The following is a 14,365-nucleotide window of genomic DNA, read 5'->3' as shown; positions in this document are numbered from 1 at the left end:
GGTGGGCAGGAAGAAGGCAGGGCTGCGCAGGCAGCGGAGGGCCAGGAGTTGGGGGCCCAGGGCGTAGAGGAGGTTGGTGAGGAGGAAGCTCCACCAGACGTCTTCGGGGGTCTGGTAGGGGAAGGGGGTGCGGGGGTGCAGCGAGGAGCCCAGGTGGGAGAACTGAGCCTGGGGACACAGGGGCAGAAGGTGGGATGTTGGGGTGGGGGGGTGACATGGGACCGGCAGCGAGGGGGTGTCTTCCCAAGGGTTGTTTGGCAGGAGGCACCCCCCGGCGTGTCCTATCTATAGCCCCTGCGTCTCCCTCCAGCCTATTTCTGTCAAACTCATCCCCGGCTTCGTTAAGATCCACCGAGGCCAAAGTAATTAATCGGGCAGCGGCGGTGGGAACTGCTCCACATGCAGCCACGCATCTCTGTGTGTGTGTGTGTGTGTGTGTCCCCCAAATCCCAGCTCAACGCCAGCTCCCTGCTTGCTTTGGGAGCAAAACCCACCCTGAGGGGGGGGAATCCCACCGTTTCCCCTGCCGTGGGGTGGGGGGGGGACAGTGGGGCAGCCCCTCACCTGCGCCACGGCGCCGGCAAACACCAGGCTCCAGTCGGGCAGCCAGGAGCAGCCGGGCAGCACCAGCCCGTAGATGCAGAGGCAGAAGAAGGGGAGGACGTAGAAGGTGTAGATCAGCATCTGGGGGGGGTTAAAAGGGATAGGACACGTGGAGAAGGTCACCCCCACCCCGGTGGCACGGCAAGGGGGGGGTGGTTCCAGCCCAGCACCTCGAGTGTTGTGTCCAGTTTTGGGCACCTCAATCCAAGAGAGATATTGAGGTGCTGGAGCGGGGGCAGAGGAGGGCAATGAAACTGGTGAGGGGGCTGGAGAATAAATCTTATGAAGAGTGATTGAAGGAGCTGGGGCTGTTTAGTGTGAGGAAGAGGAGGCTGAGGGGAGACCTCATCACTCTCTACAACTACGTGAAAGGACACTGTAGAGAGGTTGGTGCTGGTCTCTTCTCACAGGTAATTAGTGACAGAACGAGAGGGAACGGCTTCAAGCTCCAACAGGGGAGGTTTAGATTGAACATTAGGAAGGAATTTTTCACCCAAAGAGTGGTCGGGCATTGGAACAGGCTGCCCAGGGAGGGGGTGGAGTCCCCATCCCTGGCTGTGTTGAAGGGCCGTTTAGATGCAGTGCTGAGGGACATGGTGTAGGGGAGGACTTTGTAGAGTAGGGGAGATGGTTGGACTCGATGATCCCAAGGGTCTCTTCCAACCTGAATGATTCTATGATTCTATGACCCCACTCACCTGCACTTTGGGGTAGGCGACGGGGTCGCGCAGGTACGGCTCATGCTGGTAGATGTACTCGAAGCAGGAATCAGCAGGACAGTCCAAAACCACCTGGGGAGGGTGGGGAGAGCGGAGGGGAGGTGGGTGTGGGGTAGATGAACCCACCCTCGGATCCCTATGACCCCTCCAGGACCCCCACGGCCCCTTTGAGACCCCCACTCAGGGACCCAGCACTCACCATCCCCCTGAAGAAGGTGAAGGCAGCGGTGAGGAGCAGGAGCAGGACCAGCCCCACGTCCTGGGGTCGCTGGTAGAGGCGCTTGCTTTGCTCCTTTGCAACCTGGGAGAGGGAAAAGGTCATTAGGGGAGGTTCAGGCTGGATATTAGTAAAAATTTTTTCACTGAAAGGGTTCTCAGCCCTTGGAATGGGCTGCCCAGGGAGGGGGTTGAGGCCCCATCCCTGGAGGTGTTCAAAAGCCGGGTTGATGTAGTGCTGGGAGGTCTGGTTTAGTGATGATGCTCCTTGTTTGTTGTGTGGGTGTCTATTTTTGTCAGTGAGGTTGACGGTTGGACAAGATGATCTTTAAGGTCCCTTCCAACCTAGAAGATTCTGTGATTCTGTGATTATTTTTTGGCTCTGCACCCCCCCGTGGTCCAGCCCTGGGGAGGGGGAGAAGGCTGAGGACCCCCCACCCCAGCTCCCATCTCACCTTCTCGGGGCTGAGACACGGCAGGACCCTGGGCTGCTGGAAGAGCCTTGTCCCAGCCCAGATGGGGATGAGGATGTAGGGCAGGTTGAGGAGGAAGGAAGGGCTGAGGTCGGAGCTGTATTTCCCTGGGGAAGGAGAGCAGGGGGTAGGCACAATGGGGGGGCTCAGCACCCGGGACCCCTACCCAGCCCCCAGGTCAGTCCTCTGCCCCAAGCTCCTGGGAGCAAAACCACTGGACAGACAGGGGGACAGGGGCAGGTTGGAGGATGAGGAAGGGCTGGATGACCCCACACACCCCCCTACCTATCAGGTTCCCGAGGAGGAAGACGATGATGCTCATCATCAGAGAGCCCAGCCAGAAGAGACCCAGGTTCCTGTAGCTCTTTCTGTGGAGACATCAGGATCAGATGCCTCTGCCACCAGGCTCAGAGCTCCCCCCTCCCCACCAAAATTCGGGACCCTCCAACCCCTGCAAGCCCCTCCAAGCTCCCGATCCGTGAAGGTGCCACCGGGAGCCACCTTGTCCCCGCCGTCCCCGCTCACCTCTGGCCCATGGCCACCATCATGGCGAGGTAGAGCCCGTAGTGGACGATGCCGTCCCAGTAACAGATCATGATGCCGTGCGCCGTGCGCAGGTAGGGCTCGCCCTGCCCAGTGGGAAGATTTTGGGTCAGATGGGGTGGGGACCATCTCCTTCCCACCTCCCCACCCCAGGGGACCCCGTGGAAGCTGGGGTTGCTCCCTGCATGGTCCCTCCACAGCAGGAGCAGCATCCACTCTTGCCCTGGGGGACACGGGGATGCTCGTGGCGTGGCTGGGGGTGTGGGGGAGCCTGAGGTGGGGACGTTTGAGGTGGTACCTCTCGGACGTAGACCTCCATGAAGCCAGAGATGTAGCCATCCTCCTCCAGAGAGATGATCAAGTCGACGACGGAGGTGAAGGAGAACAGCACAAACACTGCGGGGGAGAGAGAGAGAGACCCAGCTCCGAGTCGCTCCCATGGCTCTCCCCAAATCCTGCATCTCCCCCTCCCTGCCTGGTCAATCCCCACGTCCCCGGGGTGGGGTAAAAGGGGGGGACTCACCGCAGAAAAGGGGGTCCTGGAAGTGGCTCCCTCCGCTTACGAAGAAGATGATGGAGATGAGGCCGGCGAGCACCAGCACCGCCGTCAGCATCAGCGCCAGCGGGTTGCTGTGGGACAGCAGGACGGGTTCAGGCACCCCACGAGCAGCAGAGGGAGGGGGGGGGACACCATGGGTGAACCCCCATTTCCCCCCGGTCCAGCTGAAACACCCTTTGCCCCCACCCATTTTGACCGGTCTCCACCAAAGCAGGGGGTGAGGCAGGATCAGACCCCACACCCCAGCACAGTTGGAGTCCTACAGGGTGGGGTTTTTTTTGGGGGGAAACAGCTCTTCCACGGTCTGAAATAACCCCGGGGGGGGGGGCAAAGCCTGGGGGGAGGCTGGCTCTGACACCCAGGAACGGATGGGGAAGGGGATTCTGCGAAAGCCTGGGGGGGGGCTGGCTCTGACACCCAGGAATGGATGGGGAAGGGGCTCCAGGGTGAGAAGCCCCAGCGTGGTCCTCCCTCTGCCTGGAGATGGGCCGGTGTTATAAGAGACTGGGGAAATCAATTATAAAGCAAATCGTTAATGAGGAGGCAGATACTGAAAACACGTCTTAAGGGAGGGAAAAAGTTACAGGAAAATCTATCCTGAGCTTGCTGCTTTCCCCCCCAAGAAGCACTCCCCATCAGCCTGGAGAGCTGCAGCTCTGGTCTGGCCAATATTTCTAGGAAACATGGAAAATATGGTGGTATTTTTCACCAAAACCTCTAACCCTGTCACCAAAGGCAAAGAAAAGGCAGAGCTTGTCCTCACCACGTGCCCAAAGCATCCAAAACCAACACACGCTCCCGAAAAAAAAAACCCAACCAACCAACCTCCAAACAATCAAATAATGGAAGTGTCACCGCCCGAGTGCATTATTACCAGTGTATAATTAATTACTACACAACTAATTACTCCCACAGAATGATTAATTCAAAAGCCAAAGGCGGGTGCTGCCGTGGAGTTGGATGATGTTGGGTTCCTCTGGTCACCACCAGACGTGACCGGGCGTGTGATGGGGCTCGAGACACTGGCACGTGGTGGCACCGGGGCCACCAGGTCACCGGGCCAGGCTGAGGGGCTTGGTGGCCACCACTGCTCGTCCTGAGGTGGTGACTAATTAAGAAACAGGGGGATGTTCCCCCTCCATGTCCCCCCACTGGGGACTTTAAGGGGTGTCAGTGCTCCCCACGGCTACAGAGGGGTTTCAGGGTGATGGATCCTGGAGATGTGGGATGCAATTCCACATGGTATGGAAGGGAAAGAGGGGATGGAAAAGATGGGAATGAGGATTGGGAGATGACTTCAAGTAAAGCTCAACAAACAGCCAGGAAAACCCCAGCTCTGCCATTAGGAGAACTGGGGCTAAAAGCGCTTCCCGCCGGTAAAGCGTTAGCTATAAAAAGAATTAGCTATAAAAAGAAATAAAGAAATAAAAAGGAATGTCTAAGGAATGGGAAAAGGAGGGCGAAGAGGCCTGGCAGGAACGAGGGGACAGACATCAGGGAAGGGGGGAAAGAACCAGGGGGGGAGGACACCCAAATCTGGCAGGTCCTGGGACCTGAGGCTGGAAATAAAGAGAAATAAAGGAGCTAAGGAGACGTGGGGCTCTGGCCTCCCCAGCAGGGAGCAAAGCCCCGAGGCCAGGGTGATGGCCAGGGATAGGAGAGGCTGGGCTGGGGCACCCCGGGGGTGTCACTGCTGTAAAACTGAAAGCTGGGCTGTTATCAGGCAGGGTGAGGGTGAGGAGGCCAGCGTGGAGGGGTGACATCAGCCACGCTGGGACACGCCAGAGGGTGTCACTCGGGGAGGGGGACATGGGCTTTGGAGGGGTCCCTTAGAGCCTGGGGAGGGCATGGCTGTGACCAGAGGGGACACCCAGTGTCCTGGTCCTGTCCCTCTGGCCGGGGGCTGCGCTGGGACCGGGCAGAGGATGCTCATAAATCAGGGGGGTGCTGAGCACCCCAATTCCTGGGGGATTTGGGGTGTCAGGGAGCCCCGTTACCACCCCACGTTGGGTCTGAGCAGCCCCACTGAACATTTGCTCAGTGATGGTGGGATTCAAAAGGCATAAAGGCAGCCACGAGTCACCTCGGCCACGTCCCAACCCCCAGTGGCCCTTCTGTGGGCTCAGCTGGGGCAGGAGCACCCCAAACCGAGCCCCCTGCCCCGGGCTGGACCCCAGTCCCAGGACACCCTGCCCCAGACACCGCTCCATGGGTCCAGATCACAGAATCACAGAATCTTAGTGGTTGGAAGGGACCTCTGAGATCATCGAGTCCAACCACAAAAAAACCCACAAAAAACCCACAAAAAACCACACACCAACAAAACACACCACACCAAACACCCACCAAAAACACCGCACCCACCAACTAAACCCCACACTCAACACCTCACCACAAACCAATAACCTTGGGCACTAGAGCATGCCCTGAAGAGCCATGTCTATACGTTTCTTAAATCCCTCCAGGGATGGTGACTCCACCACCTCCCTGGGGACCTGGTGGCCCATCCTGGGTGGCTCCTTGATCACAGCCTTGTCCTGGGCCAGGCTGGATGTTTATCCTCCCTCCCCACCATTCCTCCCCCGGCGTCCAGGACCAACAAGAGGGACAGGATGGCACCAACCCAACCCCAGAGCTTCCTCCCAGTCCCGCACTTACTCTGCCAAGGCGGTGGCCGCGTTGATGCCCAAGGCCACGGGGATGGCCAGCAGGGAGGGGGCGAGGGTGCCCGGCACGGTGGGGAGCTGCATCCCCAGCCCGGCCACCACCGCCACCGCAGCCCCGCGGACTTTGGCCCCCGAGAACAGGCAGCGCCCTTAAAGAGCCAGAGCCATCCAGGAGGAAGGTCTGGGGGTTCTGGGGGGGTGTCTGGGGGGGTCCAGGCAACAGCCAAACCCCCGTGGGTCAGTGCTGGTCTCCAAGCTCAAGGGCTGCCTTGAGAAACGGCACCGAGAGCTGCGGGGGAAGGATAAAACCACTCCAGAAGAGGCTTATGAAAGCAGAGGGACTGTTTTGTTTTGGGCTTTTTCTCTTTTCTGATTCATTCCAGAAACCTTAAGTACCTAAAAGAGCCAAGAGGACGTACCTCTCCAGATCTGTAAGAGGAAGAGAGAAGCACATGAAAGCCAGCACTTCAGCCCTGCCTTTTAATAACGAATTGAAGCGAACAGGGAGTTTCAAGGTCTCTGCGCTCCACCGGGAGCCCAGAGCTCCCCCCAGCTCCTCCTCTCACATTCTCTGCTCCAAACACCAGCCTTTGCCTCCCCCCAGCTTGGGGAGAGACCTGCCCCAGCACATCCAGAACTTGGGAATGCACTTAAGAGACTTCCATGGAACTTTGTGGAGCCTCAGGGTGGCTGCTCAACCTTTCCCCCTTCTCCCAAACCCGTCCCCGCTGTGTCACCGTCACTCTTTTGCCCTCTTGCTTCAGAGTCCGGGGGCCGAACCAGCCACCCTGCACTTTGCCCCCAGGGTTTGCTCGTCATCCCCTCCGTGGGGTGGGAGGAGCTGGAAGGCACCCCGTGAACCTCGTCAGCAGGGAGGTGACGAGACTCAGCTCATTAAGGGGTGATCGTTCAGTCTACGGCGAAGGGAACGCACCTGAGAGCAAAGTTGGGGTTCAGTCTCCAGGGCTCAAGACTTGGTGGCTGAGAAACCACCCCCCCAGCCCTATTTGTAGAGGGAGAGGTACAAAAAGCAGCCTAACACCCTGTAAGGAAAAAAAAAAAAGGGGGTGAAAACAGATAAATCAGACAATCTGGGGTGAATTGAGGCAAGAACCATCAGATTTTCCCAAATGCCGATCTCCTACGAGCATGGATCTGGTCTCCCAGCTCCTGCAACCCCGTTGTCTCTCCCCATCCAGGTGTTTTCCCAGTGCCCTCCCGTGCCATGCTCACCACGGGTGCTTGTGCCCAGTCACCCGTGCACTCACACCACGGGGGCAGCTGGCACGGCCTCGGCACGGCGGGCACCGGGGGGTTCACTCTTTGATCACCAGCTCTGGTGACCTTCTGGGCCCAACACACAGCAGCCACCCCTTTGATTCCCTTTCCTGAGGCCAAATCCCAGCTCGGAGCTAATGATGGGAAGGAGGTGGAGGGCACTAAGTGGTTTCTGCAGGGCTGACCCAAAACAGCGTGGGAGGGACTTAAAACAGCGTAAGAAAAAAAACCACAGAGCAGAGAAAAGCACCTCCTGATGAACACCATCATCCAGAGAAAGGGCTCGGGACGACCCAGGCTCCTGCCTTGAAGTAAAGGAATAAAACAACTTTTGCCAACATGGCATCAATTAGCTTTAATGACCCCACCAGTGCCAGCAGAGGCCTGTCCTCACCCTGACTCCAGGGCCACGCTGTGAGCGGGTCAGTGACAGTGCCCTGAGGATGTCACACAGCTTACATTTGGGATAAAAAGACTAAAAATGCCTCCACTCCCCAGCAGCCTCCCTGCAAACCCCTGCTCCTACAGCAAACCCTCCCAGAGGGACAGCCCTGCCATGCTCCAGTCTCTGGCGAGTCACAAAAACCAGCTCTGGTTTGTGCTGGGCACAAACTGGGACCAGTGTCACCTCCCCGAGGGACCAGTGTCCCCAGCTCACCAGGAAAGCACAGTTGTCACAGTGACCTTAACCACTGGAGCAGAAGCTTGGCCCTGCAAAGCCCTGCCAGATTTCTTCTCATTATTTCCCAATCTTTCATGATTTCCGTGGCAAGTGGCCACCATGTGCTGGCACCCAGGAGCCACCTGGCTCACGGATTTAGCCCCCCCCCTCTCTCAGAATAAACCCCCTTTTACCGAATTTACCGTTTCAAATGTTTTTATTGAAAGCCAAATCCTTGACTCCACGTTGTTAAGAAAAGTTAACAAAAAGAGAATCACACACCAAGTTACTGGGACCGAGGGAAAACAAAGGCAGAAGAAACCAAACCCACCAAACCTCACTCTGTGTCCTCTGAGCTGCTGGGAAGGAAGGAAGAGGTAGAGCAGCCTCTCAACCTGTGAAAACCCACAGCGAGACCGCTCTTCCCCAAAATTCAGTGATTAAAACTTAAGGAACAAATGAGTTTTATTTTATTTACAGACCAAATGAAGAAAATTTGGATTTGTAGAGGGTTTTTTTTTTTTCTTAGGACAATGAAATCCAAGTTTGAGAAACTGCATTTGAAGGCTTGGCTCTTCATCACCACAAGCCATGGGAGGTGGGAGCGAGTCTCCAGGGAGCTCAGGGAGAACTTAGTGTTCAAGAAACCAAGAGGCTGGAGCTGCAGGAGGTTGCCCTGGGCATCGTGGCCACACTCCACCCCGACCTGTGCCTCATCTTCCTCAGGGCAGAGGGAAAAGCACCAGGAGCTGGTTTTGCAATGTCATTTGAAGGTCATTTGTAACTCCGGCCTCACCACAGCATCAGAACCCACTTCTTCAAGGAAAAAAAACAGCTCGACCGAAAACCATGGGAGGTGGGAGCGAGTCTCCAGGGAGCTGGGGGAGAACTTAGTGTTCAAGAAACCAAGAGGCTGGAGCTGAAGGAGGTTGCCCTGGGCATTGTGGCCACACTCCACCCCGACCTGCACCTCTTCTTCCTCAGGGCAGAGGGAAAAGCACCAGGAGCTGGTTTTGCAATGTCATTTGAAGGTCATTTCCTCAGGGCAGAGGGAAAAGCACCAGGAGCTGGTTTTGCAATGTCACTTGAAGGTCAGACTGTAACTCCGGCCTCACCACAGCATCAGAACCCACTTCTTCAAGGAAAAAAAACAGCTCGACCGAAAAACAGCCCCAACGGCTGGGTCAGAGACAGTCCCTTGCTGTATTTGCAATTAAAAATAAAAACTAAATAAACAGAATAAACTCCCCCAAGAGCAGCACGAGCTGCGGGTCTCAATGACAGAGGATTTGCCATCAGGCTAAGAAAAAAAAATTTAAAAAAATGCATTTCTTGTGACATGGCACCAAGCTAAATGAGAATAGAGTCTCTGAACTGTTCCCACCGGTGTCTTTGGTGCTCCCTTTGGTGCTCTCACCTCTCCCAACATCACCCAGGCCTTGGCACCACACGGTTGTCATGACACCAGAGTGCACGATGGAACAGGCTCCCTCCAAATAAACAGAATAAACTCCCCCAAGAGCAGCACGAGCTGCGGGTCTCAATGACAGAGGATTTGCCATCAGGCTAAGAAAAAAAAATTTAAAAAAATGCATTTCTTGTGACATGGCACCAAGCTAAATGAGAATAGAGTCTCTGAACTGTTCCCACCGGTGTCTTTGGTGCTCCCTTTGGTGCTCTCACCTCTCCCAACGTCACCCAAGCCCTGTCACCACACTGTTGTCATGACACCAGAGCACAGGATGGAACAGGCTCCCTCCCAGGCCTTTCTTCTGGGTGAACGACGGTCATCGTCACTTCCCTTAAGTTTGACAATATCAGCAAATAAGAGAATGATAATGCAGTTCCGTAACATCTCACAGTCAAGTTACAATTGGTTTGAAAACACATCGTCCCCCCCCAAAAAATAATAATACATTCTCAGTAGTAAGGTCGTCGTGGATTGTTCTGTGGGGGAATAACAAGAGAAAAATTAATCAAAATTGCTGTCTTGGCAGAACAACGAGCATCTGAGCTTAATTATCTGAAAAAGCCACCGAAACATGACATTTTTGACAGTGAAACCTGAGGTCTCCCAGCAGCAATGACAAATGCAGCTTTTGGGGTGCGCTGAACGCAACCCAGGCAAATGCAAACTTACATTTTTTGCCACCAGGAAAAGTTATTCTAAATAAACCGTGGATTCACAGACAACCCATCCACTTCCTCTGCGTGCAGAGTTTATACTTTGTATGTACCAGATAAAATTAAAAACAGGGAGGGGGTTTGTATTAAAAAAAAATCACAGCCAGGAAAACTGTGCATCGGCGGATGTTTTGGCAGCGATAATTTGGGAAGGAGAAGCGAGAAGAGAATCAAAGAGAAAATTTCAGTGTTTGCTCTCTTGGTGAAGCACTAGAAATGCTCCCAGCCCTCCAAGGGACACCGAGGTGGGATTTGTCACCGTGTCCCCTCTGCTGTTGGGAGCACTCACCAGCGGGTTTGGTCGGAAGCGGTAGGCGAGCATCATGCGTTTGCGGAACGCCTCGTACTCATCATCCTCCTTGGTCAGCTCGGCCGGGCGGTCGATGCCAAAGCCAGCACCATCCACAGCTGTGGTTCCCCTGCGTGGGAGGAAGGCACAAAGGCTGGGAGGTGAGTGGGGTCATAGAATCATAGAATCATTGAGGTTGGAAGAGACCCTTGGGATCATGGAGTCCAACCATCTCCCCTACTCTACAAAGTCCTCCCCTACACCATGTCCCTCAGCACTGCATCTAAACGGCCCTTAAACACAGCCAGGGATGGGGACTCCACCCCCTCCCTGGGCAGCCTGTTCCAATGCCCGACCACTCTTTGGGTGAAAAATTCTTTCCTAATGTTCAATCTAAACCTCCCCTGTTGGAGCTTGAAGCCATTCCCTCTCGTTCTGTCACTAATTACCTGTGAGAAGAGACCAGCACCAACCTCTCTACAGTGTCCTTTCATGAAGTTGTAGAGAGTGATGAGGTCTCTCCTCAGCCTCCTCTTCCTCATACTAAACAGCCCCAGCTCCTTCAATCACTCTTCATAAGATTTTATTCTCCAGCCCCCTCCCCAGCTTCGTTGCCCTCCTCTGCACGCGCTCCAGCACCTCCAGATCTCTCTTGTATTGAGGTGCCCAAAACTGGACACAATACTTGAGGACACGTCACCCTCCTCTTCCTCACAAATACCTCCTCAGAGCTCAGGGAACAGGCACTGGTGGCACTGGGCATCCCTCGTGGAGACAGACAGCTAATACCCAGCAGCTTATTGAATCTGCCACATTTCTACACTGCCCTTCCAAACGAGCGAGGCCGGGTGGTGTTGGATGGAAGCAGTTGTGTCAACATCTATTTGCTTAACCTTTTACAGCGGGACCAGAAATACCATCTGTGCTCTGGAGCCTCCCTGCTGCAGTGTCTGACTGGCTCAAACCAACCCCTGGCAACCAAATGTGTTGATTTGCGCCGCACTGGTTGGAGGTAAAAGCACTAAAACGAGCCTGTCTCCTGTTCCTCTGCTCCACAACGGTCCAGAAGCAGAAGCAATTCCTTTCCCTCTGCAGCAGCACCTTCTCCCCCGTTTGGAGAACATCAGAGATGGCAGAGCCCAAGCAAATCACAGCCCTTGTTCAACAGCCCTTTCAACTACTAGAAAGAGTCCAGCGAAGGGCAACAAAGATGATTCAAGGATTGGAGCATCTCCCTTATGAGGAGAGACTGAGAGAGCTGGGACTCTTTAGTCTGGAGAAGAGAAGGCTGAGGGGAGACCTTCTCAATGCCTACAAGTATCTCAAGGGAGGGTTGAAGGAGGAGGGAGCCAGACTCTTTTCAGTGGTTCCCAGTGAGAGGACGAGGGGCAATGGGCACAAGTGGGAACATAAGAGGTTCCACTCAAATCTGAGGAGAAACTTCTTCACGGTGAAGGTGGCAGAGCCCTGGAACAGGCTGCCCAGGGAGGGTGTGGAGTCCCCTTCCTTGGAGATTTTCAAGACCCACCTGGATGCTCCTGAGTAACATGCTCTAGCTCTAGGCAATCCTGCTTCAGCAGGGGAGTTGGACTAGATGATCTCTATGGTCCCTTCCAACTCTAGAAATTCAGTGAAAACCCTGAGATGGGCAGGAACCACCTTCCCACCACTGCCTGTAACTCTGGCTGCTCTGATCACAGCGACCTGTTATCACAGAACCTCTCTGAACCAATAAACACGTTGCCAGAGAGATCTTCTTGCGAAAGAGGAGCAGAAGTGCTCTCCAGAGACACTTTCTATCGCGTAGTAAACAAACAACTGATATTTCTAAAAGGATCTAACACTAAAAAAACCAACTCGGAGTATTTCCTATCCCCAATATTTGGGTTTGAAGTTCAGCATATGTTACCAACAGATGATCCACCTAAAGAGAGATGCTCATCTATTTTGGGAGAGAACGTTCATAAAGCTTTATTATATACCAAGTGTGATCAAATCAGAAAACTTCTGTGCAAAAGGGTGAGGTCAAGAGAGTTGCATGATCCTCCCCAAAGCTCTGACCTGGACTGAAACACCTCTGGGACACAGGTTTGGCAGCAGCAATGCTGTGATGGCCTTTCACCAGCACCAGGGCAAAAGGCATGTTCTTTAATAAATTTGTGACTTTAAAAACATGGCTTAATCCTCACATGGCCTGGGAGAAGTGAGGTGCAGACCAGTCTCTTCATTTTACAGATGGGGAAACTGGGGAGAAGGCACCTCTGGGAAGAGCAGACTACACAAACAGGGATTAGAAACAAAATCCTCTTGGCTCAGGCTCACACCTCCAGCCTGAGTTAAAGGAACAACCCCGGGCCTTGGGGGGGGAGGGAACCCCAAAGAAAATCAGAAACCATTTTTCTCCTTTGCTGGGAGGATTCCATATTCTGTTTGAGTGATGAATTACAGCCACATTCACTGCAGCTGCTTCCAGGGGGCTGGGGCAGGAGCATCGATTACCAGCCCAAGAGGAAAGGACTAAATCAATAGCAGGAGAACTCTGCTTACTTGCTGACGGGGTTTTTAATCCCCTGCCCGTCCGAGCCGAGCCCCTCGCCTTCCTTCCAGCCCATCTTCATTAGCATTTGATAACCTATGTTTTCCACAGTCAGTTTGAACTCCTTGTATTCGGAATAATCTGGCTCACGTCCTTCCTGCAGAGACACAAAAGGCAGCACGGGTTATTTTTTTTTATATGCACCTATTTTTGGGGGGTCAGAGGAGGGGAAAAGCAGCTTCAGCTACTCAGAGTTAGGATGGCTCTGGCAAACAATTAATAACTATCACCAGTCGCCTTCCTTCCAGCCCATCTTCATTAGCATTTGATAACCTATGTTTTCCACAGTCAGTTTGAACTCCTTGTATTCGGAATAATCTGGCTCACGTCCTTCCTGCAGAGACACAAAAGGCAGCACGGGTTATTTTTTTTTATATGCACCTATTTTTGGGGGGTCAGAGGAGGGGAAAAGCAGCTTCAGCTACTCAGAGTTAGGATGGCTCTGGCAAACAATTAATAACTATCAGCATTCCTTGGGATTCCAGCTCTACAACGGCACAGAGAAGAAAATGGGTAAGTGATAAAGCACTGCAGAGCCCTACAACATAATCTGCAAGAAGCAGGGAATGCTACAGCGAGATTAAGCTGAGAAATATTTAGCTCCTGAATTTCAAGTTGCTCACTGGATGCAGCCTCAGATCCAGTTCTTATTTAAGCCAGGATCTCCAGGGAACGTCAGACCCCACGCTGGCTACACGAAAACACGATGAAGGACGTGCCAGCATGAAGAGGTTCTGCAGTTTAGGGAGAATTGGCAGGTATTGAAGTGCTTTGCATAAGCTTTTTTGAAGGCTTTTATATTCTTGCTTCACTGCAATCATCTGGATAAAAATTCAGATTTTCCTTGCAACCACTTACTCGAAACAGGAAGAGCAGACAGATGCTGGGCAGGGAGAGAGGCCCGTCTGGAAATTCAGCTAACCCCCAAATATTACCCCAAAAGTCTGTTCTTTAATTTGTTTCTTTGCAAAGAGCAAAAAAACTAACCCCCTTGTTTCCTCCAGAAGTAACAGAGCCCCCAGGGGAAGGGCAGGGGAAGCTCAGGCTGCAAGGCAGCTAATGCTGTGAAAAATGGGCTCGGGATGCTCAAGATCTTTCCCTCCCTGCTATGGGACAAGTGTGACAATGCCACCACCCTGGGAAGTCTCTGCTGTTTCACCTTCAGCGCCTTGAACGTCTCCATGAACTTCTCCAGCTCGTCAGGCGGAAGAAAGTCTCCAATGAAGTGTTTCCCTCTGCCCATCTGGGTCAGCTGCTCAGCCCACTCTGCCCAAGAGGAGAGGAGAGAAACCAGCAATAAGGCAGCGTTCTTTGAGTGGGTCAGCTGCTCAGCCCACTCTGCCCAAGACACACAGGAGAGAAACCAGCAATAAGGCAGTGTTCTTTGAATTGAATTTCACAGAATCACAGAATCTTCTAGGTTGGAAGGGACCTTAAAGATCATCTTGTCCAACCCTCAACCTAACTTTGACAAAAATAGACACCCACACAACAAACAAGGAGCATCATCACTAAACCAGACCTCCCAGCACTACATCAACCCGGCTTTTGAACACCTCCAGGGATGGGGCCTCAACC

The 14,365-nt window shown here is 53.7% G+C and overlaps 2 protein-coding genes across 6 annotated transcripts in view; both read right to left on the bottom strand.

The window, feature by feature from the left end:
- TM6SF2 (transmembrane 6 superfamily member 2) lies at nucleotides 1–5,888 on the bottom strand (the record flags this gene model as incomplete). The annotated part of the gene is made up of 10 exons (XM_014938011.1): nucleotides 5,772–5,888; nucleotides 3,078–3,184; nucleotides 2,853–2,950; nucleotides 2,537–2,640; nucleotides 2,297–2,379; nucleotides 1,994–2,118; nucleotides 1,522–1,623; nucleotides 1,302–1,394; nucleotides 565–684; nucleotides 1–168 (listed from the first exon to the last, which is right to left on the bottom strand). Coding segments are annotated over exons 1-10 (1,092 nt in total), but the record flags the coding sequence as incomplete, so codon positions are not given.
- Nucleotides 5,889–9,426: 3,538 nt separating this feature from the next.
- SUGP1 (SURP and G-patch domain containing 1) overlaps nucleotides 9,427–14,365 on the bottom strand; it is a 20,584-nt gene continuing 15,645 nt past the window's right edge. For 4 of the 5 annotated variants that reach the window (XM_014938459.1, XM_014938466.1, XM_014938477.1 and 1 more), the window contains 5 exons: nucleotides 13,947–14,053; nucleotides 13,025–13,121; nucleotides 12,739–12,787; nucleotides 10,192–10,321; nucleotides 9,427–9,665 (listed from right to left, as the gene is read on the bottom strand). In XM_014938459.1, the coding sequence (XP_014793945.1) occupies nucleotides 9,639–9,665; nucleotides 10,192–10,321; nucleotides 12,739–12,787; nucleotides 13,025–13,121; nucleotides 13,947–14,053 (410 nt within the window). In that variant the 3' untranslated portion in view covers nucleotides 9,427–9,638. Of the gene's footprint in view, nucleotides 9,666–10,191; nucleotides 10,322–12,738; nucleotides 12,885–13,024; nucleotides 13,122–13,946; nucleotides 14,054–14,365 lie in introns of all 5 variants that reach the window. The other variant, XM_014938484.1, reaches the window with a different exon arrangement.

The sequence above is a fragment of the Calidris pugnax genome, unplaced genomic scaffold (assembly GCF_001431845.1).
Source record: "Calidris pugnax isolate Ruff unplaced genomic scaffold, ASM143184v1 scaffold46, whole genome shotgun sequence".
Lineage (NCBI taxonomy): Eukaryota > Metazoa > Chordata > Aves > Charadriiformes > Scolopacidae > Calidris > Calidris pugnax.
Note: the sequence above shows the minus strand (reverse complement) of the source record. Positions and strands in the feature narration are given on the sequence as shown.